At 39.9% G+C, this 16,568-nt stretch overlaps 1 protein-coding gene across 3 annotated transcripts in view; it reads left to right on the top strand.

The window, feature by feature from the left end:
• Positions 1-490: 490 nt before the first annotated feature.
• The window catches only part of DACH2 (dachshund family transcription factor 2), a 308,940-nt gene continuing 292,862 nt past the window's right edge, over positions 491-16,568 (top strand). For all 3 annotated transcript variants that reach the window (XM_074834791.1, XM_074834790.1, XM_074834789.1), the window contains exon 1: positions 491-1,068. In XM_074834791.1, the coding sequence (XP_074690892.1) occupies positions 566-1,068 (503 nt within the window). In that variant the 5' untranslated portion in view covers positions 491-565. The remainder of the gene's footprint in view (positions 1,069-16,568) is intronic.

Here is a 16,568-nt window from a genome sequence, read left to right as displayed (position 1 = left end):
AGCTGAAACTACCTTGAAAAAAGGGGGCGGCCGCGGGCCGGCCCCCAGCTTTGCCCTCCTCTCCCTCAGCGCACCGGGGCAGCGCCCGCGGGATCCCCTCACGGCCCAGGGAGAGCCCGCCGAAACTTTCCTACCCCGCGGCGCAGAGAGGGAGTTTTCGGGAGTGCGGGCGAGGCGCTGGCCGGGCGGACTCTCCTCACATACCCCCCGCCAGGCCGCCCGCCAGCCCCGGCCCGGCCGCCTCACGCCCCGCCGCCCAGGTGCTGCGGCCGGCGCTGCCCCGCCCCGCCCCGCCGCCCGGCAGCCACTCGCCGAGGCCGCGCTGGAGGCGGGCGGGGCGCATTGGCTGGAGGGCGCTGTCACTCTTCTCCCCCCCACCCCGCCTCCTCCTCCCCTCCCGCCGGCAGCGCTGGGGAGGGGTCTGGGCGCGCGGCTGGCGGCGGCCGCTGCGTGTGGGAGGGCGGGCGCGCGGCGCTGTTTTTAGTGGTACCGCAAAGAGCACGGCCAGAGAGTGCGCGCGAGGGGCGCGGGGCTGAGGCGAGCGGCGGCGGGAGCCGGGCTGGCCATGGCTGTCTCCGCGCCGCCCGTCATCGCCGCAACTTCCAGCGGCGGTGCGGGGGGCTCGGCGGGCTTGTTCCGGGCGGACCCGCTGTACTCCAGCCCCGCGGAGTCCCCGCGCCTCACCAACAGCCTCGTCAACAGTTTCCTCTCCGCCGGCAGCGGTGGGGCCGGCGCGGGCGGTGGTGGCGGCGGTGGCGGCAGCGGGGGCGGCGGCAACGAGTGTAAGATGGTCGACCTGCACGGGGTGAAGGTAGCCTCGTTCCTCGTGGAGGGGCAGGAGCTGATCTGCCTGCCGCAGGTCTTTGATCTCTTCCTCAAGCACCTGGTGGGAGGGCTCCACACGGTCTACACCAAGCTGAAGCGGCTGGATATATCGCCCGTGGTGTGCACGGTGGAGCAGGTCCGCATCCTGCGGGGGCTGGGGGCCATCCAGCCCGGCGTCAACCGCTGCAAGCTCATCACCAGGAAGGACTTCGAAACTTTGTACAACGACTGCACCAACGCGAGGTGAGCCGCAAAACTTCGCTCTTCCTCCGGCCGCTGGGGGCCGGCGGCTCGCGGGGAGCCGCGCCCGGGGGTGGGGGAGCGACGGGTCCCGTCCCCTCTCCCGCGGGATCCCGCTGTGTGTGTCGGGGGAGGGGGGGGGTGTGGAGGATGTGGGGGGCGGCCCTGAGGGCTCTACGCGGGGGAGCCCCCGGGCCGGGCCTGAGCGGGGGCTGGGGGGGAGGCGGTGGTGCCGGAACACCGGGCCGACACGGGAAACTCTCCGGGATTTCTCCAGCCCTGAGGGGACCGGGAGCGCCGGGCGATTCGGCGCGCCGGTCTTCAAACTTTTCCCCTAGCAGGGAACGCTGATAGTTCCCGTATACACTTTTTTTTTTTTTAAAGTTTTCTCCGTTATTTTTCTTCCGCTGAAACTTTGAGTTCTCCTCAGGATCCCTCGCTCCCGAGAGGGCGAGCGCAGGCGGCGGCGCTCAGCCGCTCACGGCCGGCCGGCAGCTGCCCGCCGGGGGAGGCCGGGCGGCTCCCGGGCAAACTGTTGCTCGGTACCATTCCGGAATAATTTTACGTTATGCAGTCAAGAGGTCTGGTGTGGCCGTAGCCCCTGCCCTGGCGTGCTTAAATCACTAAGCCCGGAGCGGGTTGTATTCATGGGAGATCCCTGCTGGGTCCTTCATCCTTGGGGTTATAATCCCGGTTTGTGACCTCATAGCTGCTGCCTTTAGAAATGATAATGATCTAATAAACACAAAAACCCTCTCGGGGCTTAATAGAAATACTTAGTGGAGTGGGGTAGGGTGTAAGACAGGGTGTTTGGAGATGACGCTTACTAGTTTAGCAGTTCGTGAGATGCCTCTTCGGAAACATTTGCATTTCAGTGTGCTCCTGCTTTCTCCCTGGCAGGAAACTTTCTTTACGGAGGTTGTTTCAGAGAGCTTTGAGTGCGGTATCTGACTTGAAAGCATGCGAATATGTATTAACTTTGTTTTTTGTGTCACCAGTTCTAACCGCTTAGTACTGAACGTGTGGGGTGGGGTTTTTCAATAACACCTTAAGTACGCGCTAATTTGGGGCCTGATCCTGTTCTCGCTTCTGTGAGTTTAAGCAGGAGCAGACCGGACATCCATTCTTGAATAGCAGTACTTGTTTTGTTTCAAATTATTTTGTTACAGGTGACGCTTTAGAGATGCTTGCACTCAATTCCTAGATATGTTTATTTGAAGTATGTGGTTTTTCACTTGCTCGTGTGCTGTTTCTGTAACACTTTCTCCTGCTGCCTCTTTATTTCAATGTCATGCACCTCTGTGACATCACAACTGCTGCTTTATTAAATGATGGTGCTATAATACGGTCTGAGGCTAATGTATTTGGATAAAATTAGTGTAAGATTACTAAGGGACACACTTAACATGTAAATGCTTCTCTGAAATGTTTCTGAAACTCAGCTAGCATAAAAGTTGACCGTTAAAGAAATGTCTAATTTCTGTGACCGCGCCAAAGTTCTCCTTAGGGAAAGGCAGGATCTGATTTGATGATACAGCCTTCAGATGCAATGTGATGATTTCTGCTCTCTTAGAACCAATGATTTTAAGATCCAGAAATGCTGAAGTGTTAAATGTTTGAAACTTGTATTTCACGACTTTTTTTTCCTTTGACAAAGATTTATGGCTGTGATAGGATAAGGGAATAAGTAACGCAGGGAGCAGCTGAGAAAGGAGGCCAGGGGAGCTGTAAGTGAGGAGCTGAGCAATGTTCTGAGAGAGTCTGAAAGGAGCAGTCAGTGGAATGAAGACCTGGTCAAAGGCTGAAGATACGGCAAGAGCACTGGTGAGGGGGGATCTAATAGGACAGAAACATGCCTGAAGGGAGTCAAAACTCTCAGCTGCGAAAGTACATTCAACATGTGTGTAAGCACAAGCTCTCCCTGCCTACTTAAGAAAACACTATGTATTTTCACCTGTTCAGGAATAGCAGATCCCTTTACATTTCTTAAAATGTTTCTCATTTATTGAAACATCGCTCAATGAAAATGCCACTGGTTCAAATAACCTACTGATATCAGTGTATTTCGCGTTCATGGTTTCAGGTGTAATGCACGGTAAGTGTTATCAGCACGTATGAAACTTTTCTCAAGTATTGTAACTTAACAATGTTAATTGTATTCCATCATGCTAATTGAATGCTTGATGTATTTACAGATTTATTTTTTTCCTTCAACAGCCCATACTTAATGGGAAACAATTTTGGATAAAAATAGCTAAATACATGAATGATCTAGTTTTTGTTTGCTGTGAAGTGACCTGGGAGCCACTGCAGTGCATGGTACCAAACAAATGAAATGCGATGGAACTGTTAGAGCTGAACATACAGTATTTGGGTTCTGTACCTGGGAAGTAAAGTCTTGAAAAAAAGTGATCTTTTAGAAGCAAGCCCTTCAATATGTGTTGTTCCACTGCATGACTCCAGCATTACTTTCAACTCGGAATATTGTGTGTTGCTTTTGTAATATATATATTTTTTTAACTTAAAGAGAATTGTATATATTTGAATACTGTAGAAATACTGAATTAAACTCAAGAGCTGCCAGAAAAAGCAGTAAGAAGTGCTGGCTATCAATTGTTTTCCATGTGAGTTTACTTCTAAAAGTCAACGTCTATTATGTTAGTGTATACTTTTAATTATATTTTTAATTGGAATACAAACCATCAATTATATATAATTAAAAGAAAGAGAAATTCTACTTCTGTTGCTTACTCTGTTGCATTTTTCTTTAGTGGATGTTGTCTACAGAGCTCATAAGAGCTCCAGAGAAATATACCTGTAAGAGAAAGATTTTTTTTTTTTTTTTTTTGGTATGTTTGTTCTGGTTATGTAATACTAGTTACCTGTACCTAACATCTTTGACCTCTGTATTTTTTTTCAACAGTATATGTATAATTTTCATTCACGAGTAAACAAAATGTTCCTCACTTTGATTACTGTTAGTCATCATCGTCTAATCTAATTTGGAAGCAAGGTTTGTAAAATGAAACTAACTGTTCATTTCATTACAGGTAACATCTTCAAGTGGATAGTGAGTACAACATATTTACAAAATTTAGTTACCAATTTGCAAAACCATAGAAGATCACTTAAATTATGGACACATGCTTAATTTTAGTAGTAAAGCATAATGTTTACTTGAAGTATAAAAATATAATGGGGTTTTATTTAAAAATCAAATTCAAAACTGTAGTGAGAATGTTTTTATGATGGTAAATATATCAATCCTTAAAATTAGGATTAGATGAGTATGATTATGACATGTTCTGCAGGGTTTTGTATTTGATGGATGCTGTTGGCTACTGAAAAAGCATAACGTTGGTCTGGATTATTCAGTGAATAGTAAGAATACTTCCCAGAAAACAGCATTTCAGTACATGGCTTATTTTTTACGATTTGAAGTATCCAGTTAAGCTAATATTTTTTATTTGGCTATTCACAAATAATAAAAGGCTTTAGAAATGAATTTAAGCAGTAAATGCAGACATTTTATTTTATGAGATAATGAGGGTCTAGTCATGTTGTCTATTAAAAGCTATCCTATAGTCAGCAATACTCTGTCTTTTATTAGGAGAATGATGTCAAGATTATAATTAAAGCAATTCAGTCATGTAGCACTGCACAGAGCTTCCTTGTATATTGTTTTTAAATGTGGCCATCTGATTATATAAAGTTCTTTGACTAAGTAAATATTTAGTATGCATTCAGACTTGCCCAAACTTGTGAATTTTGGAGGTGCTAGCGTGTTAAAATAATAATAAAAAAATAGATCAATTTCTGAGGTTCCTTTTCTTGGAGAGGAGGCTCCAAACATTCTCGAGAGAGATCACTAGAATAGTGCATTCTGCTAGAGATGCAGAAAGGAATTTTTCCACCTTCTGAACAGATTATTTATACTTTTGGAAAAATCCCTCTTTCTTTTTGGACATCTTGAAAGTCTGTGCTTGTTTAAAACTACTAGAATACTTGAGTATTTTCATCAGATGCATATCTAATCTGGAGAAGCCTTGATTAAAATTCCCTTCTTTTTTCATAGCAATAGAGCTCCCCATTTGAAGTGTAACATGCTTTTCCTCCAAAATGGAGTATTTGTATGTTTCCTGCATGTGTATATGCATAATACATATGTAATTTTCTACTAAGACTTCTACGACTGAAAAATACTGTGTTTTTGTAGCAAAGACAAAAAAGCTAAACAATTAGGTATTAATGATATTCTTGTTGCATATTCAAAAGGTCTTTGCAAGCATTTCTTCTCCTTTTTTTCTTTTCACCATTTCAACCTGCAGAACTCTTCACTGTCACTTCAAATCACACAATTCTACAAAGATAAAACAACATTTAAACTCATTTGCTTTGGGAGGGAAATTGAGCATTTGCACCCAATAAGCCTGATTGTGGAACTGCATGCAAATTGTGTTTTGATTTATCTCTTTTGCACTTTTTTCCATTTGAATTGATCTTGCATTAATTTTGCCAAGCGGCTCTGTGAGGCTGCAGATGTTGCCCTGTGTTTAATAAATCAATGAGACAGATCTGAATGAATCACTTCAGATGGATTCTCTGCTCGGTTTGATGTCTAGATGTTATTCTTAGCTTGTTATCATGACAGATGCATTAATGTTCCCATACACTGCCAGCAATGTCAAAGAGATTGAAGCTTTTAAAGTGGCGGTATCCCCTTTTCCCCCTTCTGTTGGAATAACTAAATTGCCTTTAGGAATAGGTCAAAATATAAATTTAATCATGGCATCATTGTGGGGAAGATGCTAAACTTCTGATCATATTATAACACAAAGTCAGACAAATACAGTTTCATACAGAATGATTAATTATTCCAAAATAGTGGAGATCAATATTAAAATCTAAACATAGGATAGCTCCTTAATAGAGTAACCACTTTCTCAACATTAATATTTCATTGCAATAAGAATGATCCAAATAAATAATATAAGACTAGAACATGTTAAAAGTGTTGCTATAAATAGAATATCATTGTGTCCAAATTGATTACAGGCTGAAGTAAGGCTTTTTTATCTTTTGTTTTAAATTCTTATTAATAATTTTCTCAAGTTAAACGTATGTGGATTCAACATCTGTTAGATTTAAAATAGGATTACTTATTTATTGTGTTTCTGTTACTACTTACCACTTAGTGCCGGATATGTTAGAAAAGTTGTCGATCATGGTTAATTTCTGATCTGTATAGTCTGGTATCCATTATCTTGGAGCAGAACCTGTGGAACGCAAATCATAAAAGAGGCTGGAATGTGTCTTTGTGGAACGGTTTTAAATTCTGGAAAAGATTGCACAAAGTGTAAAGTACTCTGCCATGAATAATGAAGATCTGTTTCCCACGTAGACTACGCACAGTGTTTATTGGCTTTTATTCCTTAGTGTTTATTAGACCACTTGTGGTCTTCCTTGTTTTTCTTCAGAAGATAAAATACTATTTCGTGATTTGCTTCAATCATATTGTTAAAGCTGATTTCTTTCTCTGTGATGCTTTATTTTAATGTTTAAAATTATCATGAATGTTCCTTTTCCTAATCTCCCCCCCAAACAGAAGAACTTTGACTTTTTGTCATTAAGGCTTCTGAGAATAAATTGGAGAAACTGGCTGTAACAGATCTAGATTTATGTTGGCATTCTTGGTATTCTTGCTCCAGTAGTTCCAATTTGATAAAGGAAACAATATATGTAATAGAAATTCACAGTTTATTCAAATGAGTTTAAGCTTTAGCATTGTTATGTTTGCCTTTCTTTCACCAATATATCAATGTGTGGCAATAGCATTATACTTAGCCTCCAGAAGTGACCAGCTCTGTAGATGGGAAATTATTCTCACACTGGGGCTGTGGTTGGACATGCAGCCTCTGTGTGTGTGCGCATTTGTTTTAAGGGCAGGTGAAAATCAGCTTTCGTAGAACTGAGGAGCACAGCAAAAATCACTGATTTAGAAAATCATGTTTTGCTGCATGGCAGTGGCCTTAGAGTCAGAAACTAGTATCTACCTCCCTTAGTAATTTTGCAGAAAATACTTTAAAAGACATTCTGAGGTGTTTTAAACAATTCTATCTTGTTTATTTCGCTACTTACAGACTGGAATTCACCTTGTGTAAGAGCTATTTGTCAGTATCAATATTAAAAAGGTGTTGAAATCTGGGCTGTAAAGTCCCTGTTTTGACTTTGCTGAGGTGAACCTCTCTTTCATGCCAGTGGAAGTTTGCCAGAACAAGGGCAAAGAACTTATGTTTCTAGGATCTGAGCCCTTCTTGTCAAAGGTGGGACATATTTACCTAAAACCTGTGTTTTAAAGAATTGCGTGTATATGGTGTTTTCAAACAGGTACTACATTTTTGTGTCTAATCTTGTTCTTCCTGAATGTAGGATCTTTTAACTTTTTCTGTGCCTGTTCCAGAAATGATAATTTTGGATTTTCTGATATTATGAATGAAATTATCCAAATCCTTACTTCAAAATACCTGGCAAGTTCCCATCTAGTTTCCAAGTTCTTCATGTGATTATCAGTGTAATAAAACCCTGTAGGTGAACAGAAATGCAGCATTTTAATGATTCCTTATGTAAACAATACCAATAGCAAAACCAAACATAATGATACTTTAAAGTTATTGCTGTCTGTGACATGTTCCTTTGGTGTAAACTAAGGGAAGATTTTTATGTGTTACAATTAAACATGCATTACCAAGCACAAGTATGTTAGTTAGTAATGATTCTTAGTGATTTAGATTTATCCTGCTTGATATTAGAACTGTCCCTTGGGGCTACAGGCTTTTGATCTTTGTTCCCTCTTGGTAAAGCATGGTTATCCGAAGTGGTTTAGTAATAGGGTTTCCCCTCTCCCCTCATTCTACAACCTGTAAGAAACACTGATACCTATTAACTAATGTACTTCGATACCTGCCCCAGAAGGTTCCAATATCCGAATCCTGTAAAACATAAATTTGTTTGCTTTCCTTTCTTTCTGGTAGCACAGCTATGTTGTTGTTTTGTGTGTGCATATAAAGTTTATTGTCACTAGCAGGCACTGGGAGATTATATTTCCTTGTCAGTACATCTTGACCTGCTAAGCCCATTTTACTCATTAAAATACATTGTGTCAGAGCCTTTCTTGATGCAGTTACAAATACCACTTCCTCAAAAAGTAAGAACCAAAACAAATGAATAGTGCTTGCTTTATTACTGCATAGTGGCTTAAAGTGTAATGTTTAGCAGAGTATATTGTTGTGTATATGTTGAAGTATAAAATGTTCGATTGCAATTGTGTCTGATCTTATCAAGTTTCTGGAAATTGATATCTGGTAACAGCATTTAACCTACATCTAGTCTATCTGCTATCTATGTGATGGGTTAAAAAGAAAAAGTAGTATTGATCTGTCACTGGATTAAAGTTTGAAATCGGCAACAGCATGAGCACAAAAGGCTTTTTTATGATTTCTCAGCTTGCCATTGATCTACCAGTTTTATTGCATTCATTATTTATTAAAAGAATTTGCAAGCTAAACATAACGTTAAGCTAGTTTGCACACAGGGACTGCACTTAGGAAATTGAATGGAAATTGCATTAGAGATGAACATCTGTGCTATTTTTCCACTCGTGTGTTTATGGGTTTGTATAAAAGGTGTATTGGATTAACAGTTATAACCATTATAGCTTGCAGCAATATGTTAGAACCCTAAACATTTAGTAGTTATTTAGGAGGAAGACTCTTTTTACTTATACTAAAAAGTATGGTAATGCTATCACAAACAGTGCTTTTATTGGATTATTCTTTATTAATGGGCTTTTTACTAGTAATGTGTAAAACTTGAGGTATCTAGCTATATTATACATGTATTCTATTATCTATGCTGCATAAAGCTCCATTAATATTGTCATTAATTGAAGGTTTCTAGTGACAGTATTAGTTAAGGATTTTGCACATAGACACCAAAGTATTGAAATGTATTTTATAATATGCAATAGGAGTGTTAATTATTGAAGGATGTTCTTAATATGTGTTCCTTCAGATTTTTCTCAGTGATTCAACTAGTTTTCTGTCCTTCTTGAGCTAGGCAGTTTCTGTAATATATCGTATCATTGAATCAGGTGAAAATCTGAAATATTTTGAACTCTTTTTTCCACTTCAGTTCACAAGTTCAGTTGCCCTCAACAGTAGCTGTAGTTGTGTGTGACATGTAGAGAGTAGACCTAGAATTCTGAGGTCATCACCTGTAATGATTTTAGGTTTTTTTGGATTGTGCTCCTTCTATAAAAGAGATTATTTTGCTTGAATACCCGATGGTGAAATAGGGAAGAACAAAGAAAAAATTACTTTGGGGTCTCTGGGTGAAAACGTATATATTTAGAATCAGGATGTTACCTGTTTTATTTGGTCAAAAAGTATGTGCAGTCTAGTCTGTTTATGACTCGAATGTACTCAAATATGTCATGTTTTGCATCATCGGTGCACTTCCCTTTCAGCGATTCTATTCGAGACTCAACCTGATACATCTCACCAGCTTGTAAGACTGTTAAGGGTTTCCCGTTTGAAGAAGCAGAAATGTTCTTCATACCGGAAGGTTGTGCTTACTCTTTTGAATGCCACCTCTACATTTCCTTTTTGTCTCTGGTAGGATGAACCCTTACAAGTCCTAATAGTGTTTTGAACAGAGATAGCTCTTATTTTTAGTTGAAAGAATCTCAATACTATTTTTCCGCAGTTGTGCACTCGTTGTTATTAGTCTTCCTCATTGTTGTTCCTGTGATCACGGTTTTCGTGTTATATTTGAACATATTTATATTATTGAAAACATTCATCATATAGTTTGAACACATTTCAGCTACCCTGGGAGTAAAAGTGGAAGTTAGATTTAATATGGGATTTATGTAATTAATATATATACACACATTGATTAATATATCCACACATATATAAAAAATAATGCATTTTAAACTAAATTTCTGGATTATTCTGAAGCCTCTTCCAAACTGTGGAAATCAACTTTGATTTTTTTTGAAAATTTTGTACACATACTTATAAAGAGAGAGGCTTTGGAATAATCCAGAAATTTAGTTTAAATTCCATTTGCTATGGACATGAACTGAATTTTCTAAGTTAACTTACATGGCTGTATGAGCTATCTTGGTGTCCTTACCGAAAGTCTTTAATTGTTTTGATGCTTCTCATAGCCATGTAAGTGAGTAACATTCTCAGCATGTAATTTTATTTCTGTCCAGTCTGTGGCAAGAGAACTTTTAGCTAGCGATGCCTTCATGGTACTTTCAATCAGCAGAACATTAAGTCATTTTCCTCTCCTGTTTCCAAAACTGTATGCACAGTGGAATTAAAACAGAACACTTTATATAAAAAAAGTTAGTCAAAATTATTTCACACTAGATGTGTACAGAATTCCAAATCTAATGTGTTTTGCAGAATCACAGAATTGTTGAGGTTGTCAGGGTCCTCTTGAGATCATCTAGTCCAACTCTTTAGTTTAAGCAGAATCGGCTAGAGCTGGTGTCCAGAGCTGTGTCCAGTTGGATTTTGAGTATTTTGAAGGATGGAGATTCTCAGCCTCTCTTGGGCAACTAGAAATGCCTGTGCTGTGGAAGAAGGATCTTATTGGCATTTATTGGGGTGACTGGATTATGTGGGAGCTGTTGAAGCTACGGGTAGATGTCGGCTAGCCACTGACATGGTCACTGCTCTACCGATGAGCTGCTTGGGCCGGCCCGTACGGATGCTCTGCCACTGCATTTGTCCTAGCAGCGTATGAGTTGTATGTAACCCTCTGAATCAACGGTGTCATATTCAGATTGAGCTTTCTCTGTCTCTCAGATGATTTCCTGATATCCTGTATGTGTGTGCTGATGAGCTGACTTGTCTTATTCCCCACCGCTACCTGAGAAAGAATATTTGTAATTAAAAAAAAAAAAAAGTGGCTGTAAGAAAGCTCTTAACACAGACATTGTGCCAGTAGGGGGATTTAGTTACTTCTATGTTACAGTAATTTAAGAGTTGCTAATTAAGAAGATCAAGCTAGTTTAAAGAAAAAATACTTTGTTTCATTTAGGACTTATAATCAGTATATTTAAAATATTATGCATTGTGCTTTTTTTTACACATGTAACGGTTGTTTTTGCCTAGTACAAGTTTTGCGTGATAGCTAATAGACTGTTTTTATAACAGTTAATCAGAAAATGTCTTGTGTCTGTGAAACATTATCTCTGTTGTTTTTTTGTGAAATTGATGAAGGCACCTGGCTTCACTGCTGCAGGACTCTGGAGCTGCTTCTTTTTATCCCCGTATTTTTAAATGTTGTGTGCTGAAGGGGGCAGTTTTCTAAAAAGCCTCTCTGATAATATGGAAAAATAGAAGTAGGAAGAAGGTCAAGTCTTTCCAATGAGACTTAAAATACATGTTTAAAAAAACCTTCCAACCGCCTGCCCCCCCCCCCCCCCCAACCAACAACAAAAAAAAACCCCAAAAGAACAAGATAGTAAAATACTGGTAGTTAGGAAACAGCAGAACATGAATATTGAAGCAGGACCTAAGGTAATGAACTCAGTGTTTTTTGTTGTGTGAGCTTGTTATTGGAATATGTATTTGTAGGTCTGGGGAGTTTTTTTGTAGGCTTGTAAGGCTTTTATTTTTTTGGTGTTTTTTATATGGCAATTCATGTATCTGATAGCTGACTTCTCCAAGTACCTTGACTTGAGCACCTCATCGTTAAGAAATCATTTTTACCTGCTCCAAGGTTGTTCTGACTTTTTTTTCAGAGAACTGAATAACTAAGTGGTATGTCAGTGCACCTAGTGCTCTCCTTGTGAGACTTGCTGAAAATGCCATATATCCCTTGTGCTCCTCTACTGCCTCACACGTGTGTGTGGCACAGCAGCGTGCTGCGCTCTGACTCGGGGCCGTACCTGTGCCGAAGGGGGTGATGCATTGCCTCGACTTTTGCAGCCACGATGCGTCGTTTAGAAGGAGCCCTCAGAAGAGGTTTGGCCAGAATGATTACTGTAACATGCTGCAAACCTCGCTGTCATGGAAGTGCTTAGGAAGGGCAATGGATCCTGTTATCATATGCTAGAAGTAAGATTTCATGTCTTGGATCACGACCGTAATCACTGTCACTTCTTTCTGCTCCGTTTTTATAAATTGCCTTACTTGGTGCACGACTGATTTTTGGTTCAAACAAATCTGTGTCTTCCTGCTGGAGCTCAAGAAAGTTTCTGTCTTGCAATTTCATGAAATACTCTTCTCTTGCATGTTAAGCTAGAGGGGTTTCTGATCATTCACTTACCTTGCCTTTTAAATATGCTTTCTTCAAAATTTCATTACCCCCCCCCCCCCCCCCCCCAACCAGCAGTCCTCTGATAAACTGTTCCATCTTCTTAGTTATTCATCCTTAAAGGTTTACAGTGTTAACTTTTAATCTTACCTACTGAAAAATTTAACCCTTTATATTGGGAGAGTCTGTCTGTATTCATGTTGGTGTGGAAAGAAAACAAAAGATATTTGTGATACATTTACTGTAGGCATCTTTACTGAGTAATGCAGTGACTGTTGTAGAGTAGTTCAGAGTACGGCAGTAGACTGTTAGATACATTTAAGAAACCCTTTTCTCTGAAGATCAGTCGAGTGACTGATTTCTTATGCTCGTGTATTCTGATCCAGATAGAAACTCTTTATAAGAACTTTTTTTTATCCATTCATGTGAAGTTTATGATAGTATAAGCTCTGTATTTTTGCCGTTTTTTCCGAAATTGGCTATTAACAAGAAAAAAGTTAAATGCCTGACAGGGTTAAGCTATGTCTGCTGCTGAGTCTGGCATGTAAGCCAGCTAGCTTAGGGACTTACTCTATCAGCACTGCAATTTGATTTAAATAGTGTGTTGTATTAGGGTCTGAATGATTTTTGGTTTTTTATTGCATCTGTGAGTGTAGTTAGATAGGTCTTGTATTGGCTTCTCCTAACGTACAGCAGGTTTGTCTGTTCCTGTGTAACTTTCTAGTATTTGTCAGCCAAACAAAAGTAGGAACCTTATGCAGGTTGTCCTCTACCTGCATGTTACAGAAGGTATGTGAATGTAGCAGCCTCCTAGTGCCTTTCAGTGCTCTGAGATGGGTGGATGGTTTCAGAAGGAGATGTGGTTATTTTAAGTTGTTGTCCTGCCAGTGTTAGGTTATAATAGCTGCTCCATACATCTGCTTTCTAGGGGGGGGGAAAAAAGGAAGGACGAAAGAACATCACACACCACATCTTATGCCCACCTACTGCTAGCTCACAGTGAAGTTGTGTCTCACAAAGTGTCAACCCTTAACAGGAGCTGGTTATTGATTTACAGGGAGAAGAAAGGAGGAATGGGGAGGCCGAGCTGGCAGATGAGTGTGTTTGTCTGGGATTCCTGGGTGCTGGAAAGCCTGGGCTGCATATAGTGTGCTTTAACAATTCAGTCCTTTAGCACGTGCCCGGTCAGACAAGGGATTCCAAGAAAGGGTGAAGTAACTATGTGTTGTGTGCAGTGGGTGTGCGATAGGCTGACATGACCAGAGCATGTTAGGATTGCTGCGGGAGAGGTGGTGATCTCTATACTGCATGCAGAGTAAGTTGCATTTATTGCAGAATTTCTTGCTATGTCTATTCTGCGATTCTCCTTCCCCTTTCCCCCCCATTTTCTGCAGCCCCGGAATTTCTCTTTGACACCTTCAGGTACTTGTGGCCACGTGGCTACACAGATTCATCTTTCCCCCGTCACCTAGATTGATCTGTCTTTGACAATAACAACACAATAACTAAATACACAAATGGCATTCCACTGTAGACAACAAGTGCAGCTTTCATTTGTTGTGTTGAATGGTCATGGAGTTGTCTTCCAAGTTCTGAAAAAATCTTTTAAAATTTCCTTAAGATATTCTTGAGCATATTTTGACATAAGGGTTTAGTAGACCCTCTGGCCTTGTAAACATTTTTTTTTTTTTTTTTTAAATCTCTGAACACCTATTTTGGGGGAAGTTTTTTGTTTGTTTGGAGGGTTTTTTTGATGCTGCTGTTAATTTTTCTGCTTTCTGATTAGAAGCTCTTTTATAGTATCTTATGCACACAAAGTAGTTTATCTGACCATGTCACATTGTTTCCAAAATAATCATTTATCTGATGATGTCACATTGTTTCCAAAATAATCCCTTTTGTCTAGGGCTGTGAGAATTTGAGTGATAATAAACAAATCTACAGACAGTAAGTGTGCAAAGAACATTTTTTTTTTTAACTGCTTTGGATGATTGCTTAGTTCTGTTATGTGGCTGTGGACCAAATTGGAAACTTCCTTTTTCTGCTGTTGACTTTTCATAATGGCTTATTCTGAAACATTGTCTTGAATGGGACTTCTTTCAGAGCAGATCAAGCCTTTCTGTTCGTCATTGTGTGTCTTGGAGTGATGCTGTTGAGGATCTTAAAATGTAGGTAGTCAGTGGTGGTCAGGAACTGACCCAACTGCCTCATGAGATAGAAAAAAGCACAGGAGATTGAACACTGAAGGTATTTTAAGTGTTAATAGCTCAGTTAAAGAATGCGATAATATTTGGCTATAAGGTTTCTATGCAACACTATAGGGGAGGCTGAAGGAACATGAAGGCTTTGGATCTCATGTGAGGGAGGAGATTGCTTTGTCCTTTTGACCTCATTGCAGATGAAATTCTGCAATGGAACCGTTGCAGAACCAGAGTCTTTCAATTGATTTCAGTGGTTTTGGATCAAGAGCACAGAAAGCAATCAAAACTAAATGCATGCCCGTGAAGGAATCTGTAAGTCACTTTGGACCACACCAGGAAATGTTTTGTGTGAATTCGGAAGTGGAACAATGAAAGGATCCTTAAGAAATCAGTTGTATCCCCTACATATTTACCTAATCTCATATTTGGATAGCTTTTAATTACTCTCTTAAGTCCGTATACTCATATAGAAAATAAACATAGAGAAGGTGTATAGTGGAACCCCAACACATTCAGGGAGAATATCTGTGTGTTTGATTTCTTCTGATGAAAGGCACTACTACACAAGCTATAAGTAGTAAAAGTCAATAAATGTATGCTTGCATTACCTGCTAAACTTTTGCTAAGAATAGGGGATTATAGGTTGTTCATGCAAACTTGTGTAGGAATTTTCACTTTTCCCATTGTGGAAAGTGTTTACCAATGGTGATAAATAGAAAATATTTAGAATGAATAACTCAAAACTTGTTACTATAAACTTGTTACTGTGCATATGTTGTACATTGCTGATACTGAGAAGTCCTTACTTAATCTCAAATATATGAAATATGAGTATGCTCAATCTTGATTATTTTTACTCACGGGAGGGGGATTTAATATTCTAAGTGGAGGTGACTGCATGCAAAGAGTAGTAGAAAAAATTATGCACCATACTAGTCTAAAAAGTAGGAAACTGATAATAATTATTAATAAGCATGTACATTGCATGAAGCTTACGTTATCATAGACAGCACCCTGGCTATTTAGTCAAATTGATTTATTCTTGCAGGTAGAATTCAGAAGAGCCTTGGGTTTTTTTCATAGCTGTTGATTCAAGTTCTTGGACATCTTAAAATCAGTTTTTTCTTTTATAACTCTTCAGTTGAAAATTATTTCAGCAGAGTATCGGGAAAACTAGTATTTAAGAAACTTTAGTTCTATTCAAGGCCTATTGATTTCAGAGCAGTAGCAGTCTCTCAGAATACAAGGGATTGTTCATTACTGGTATTCACTAATATAGGTGGGAAAACTTTAAGCTTTCTTAAGCTGAGACTGAAAAGATGATGAAGGGTAAACCATCAAGTACCCGGATTTCTGCATATTGTGGAAACTTAAATCACAGTCAGTAATTAGTACTTTACACGTGCACCTGATTTTTTTTCTGGGAAATCCTATGCACTTTTTGAATGGGAATGGCAGTTGCTGGACTATTTATTACTCATTCTGGTTTTGGTGGAGAATTTGGCCTTGTATGTCATTTAGACTTTGTGACACATGTAGCCTCCCAGGGCCTAATGACTTGTCTGCAGATGGGCTGTTATTTATTACAGTCATGTAGAATAAAATTGATTGTCTTCTAAAATTAATTTTTCATTTGCCTCCAGCTCTGCTTTAATAGAGGACACACAGTTGCCTGTTTGCAGAAATACTGTTTAATCACATTAATATCTCAGCCCCCCAGGCCGGTGAAGATAATTGTACAAACGAACAGCAAAATCTGTATCTTTAACTTCTTTTTATGATTAAATTATGCAAATGACTTATCTCCTGCCCTTCCAAGCACTAATCATCTAATTAGGAATGATGTGTTAAAGGGATGGTTTTGAATCAGGAGAAGGGGAGAATGGAGGAAGCAGAAAATGGGCCCTGACAATGAAACTGCTGAAGGTTCTATAGTGGTACAAGATAAATCTGTGTATTTGTTCA

This window comes from Strix aluco, chromosome 10 (genome assembly GCF_031877795.1).
Source record: "Strix aluco isolate bStrAlu1 chromosome 10, bStrAlu1.hap1, whole genome shotgun sequence".
Classification (NCBI taxonomy): domain Eukaryota; kingdom Metazoa; phylum Chordata; class Aves; order Strigiformes; family Strigidae; genus Strix; species Strix aluco.
Note: the sequence above shows the minus strand (reverse complement) of the source record. Positions and strands in the feature narration are given on the sequence as shown.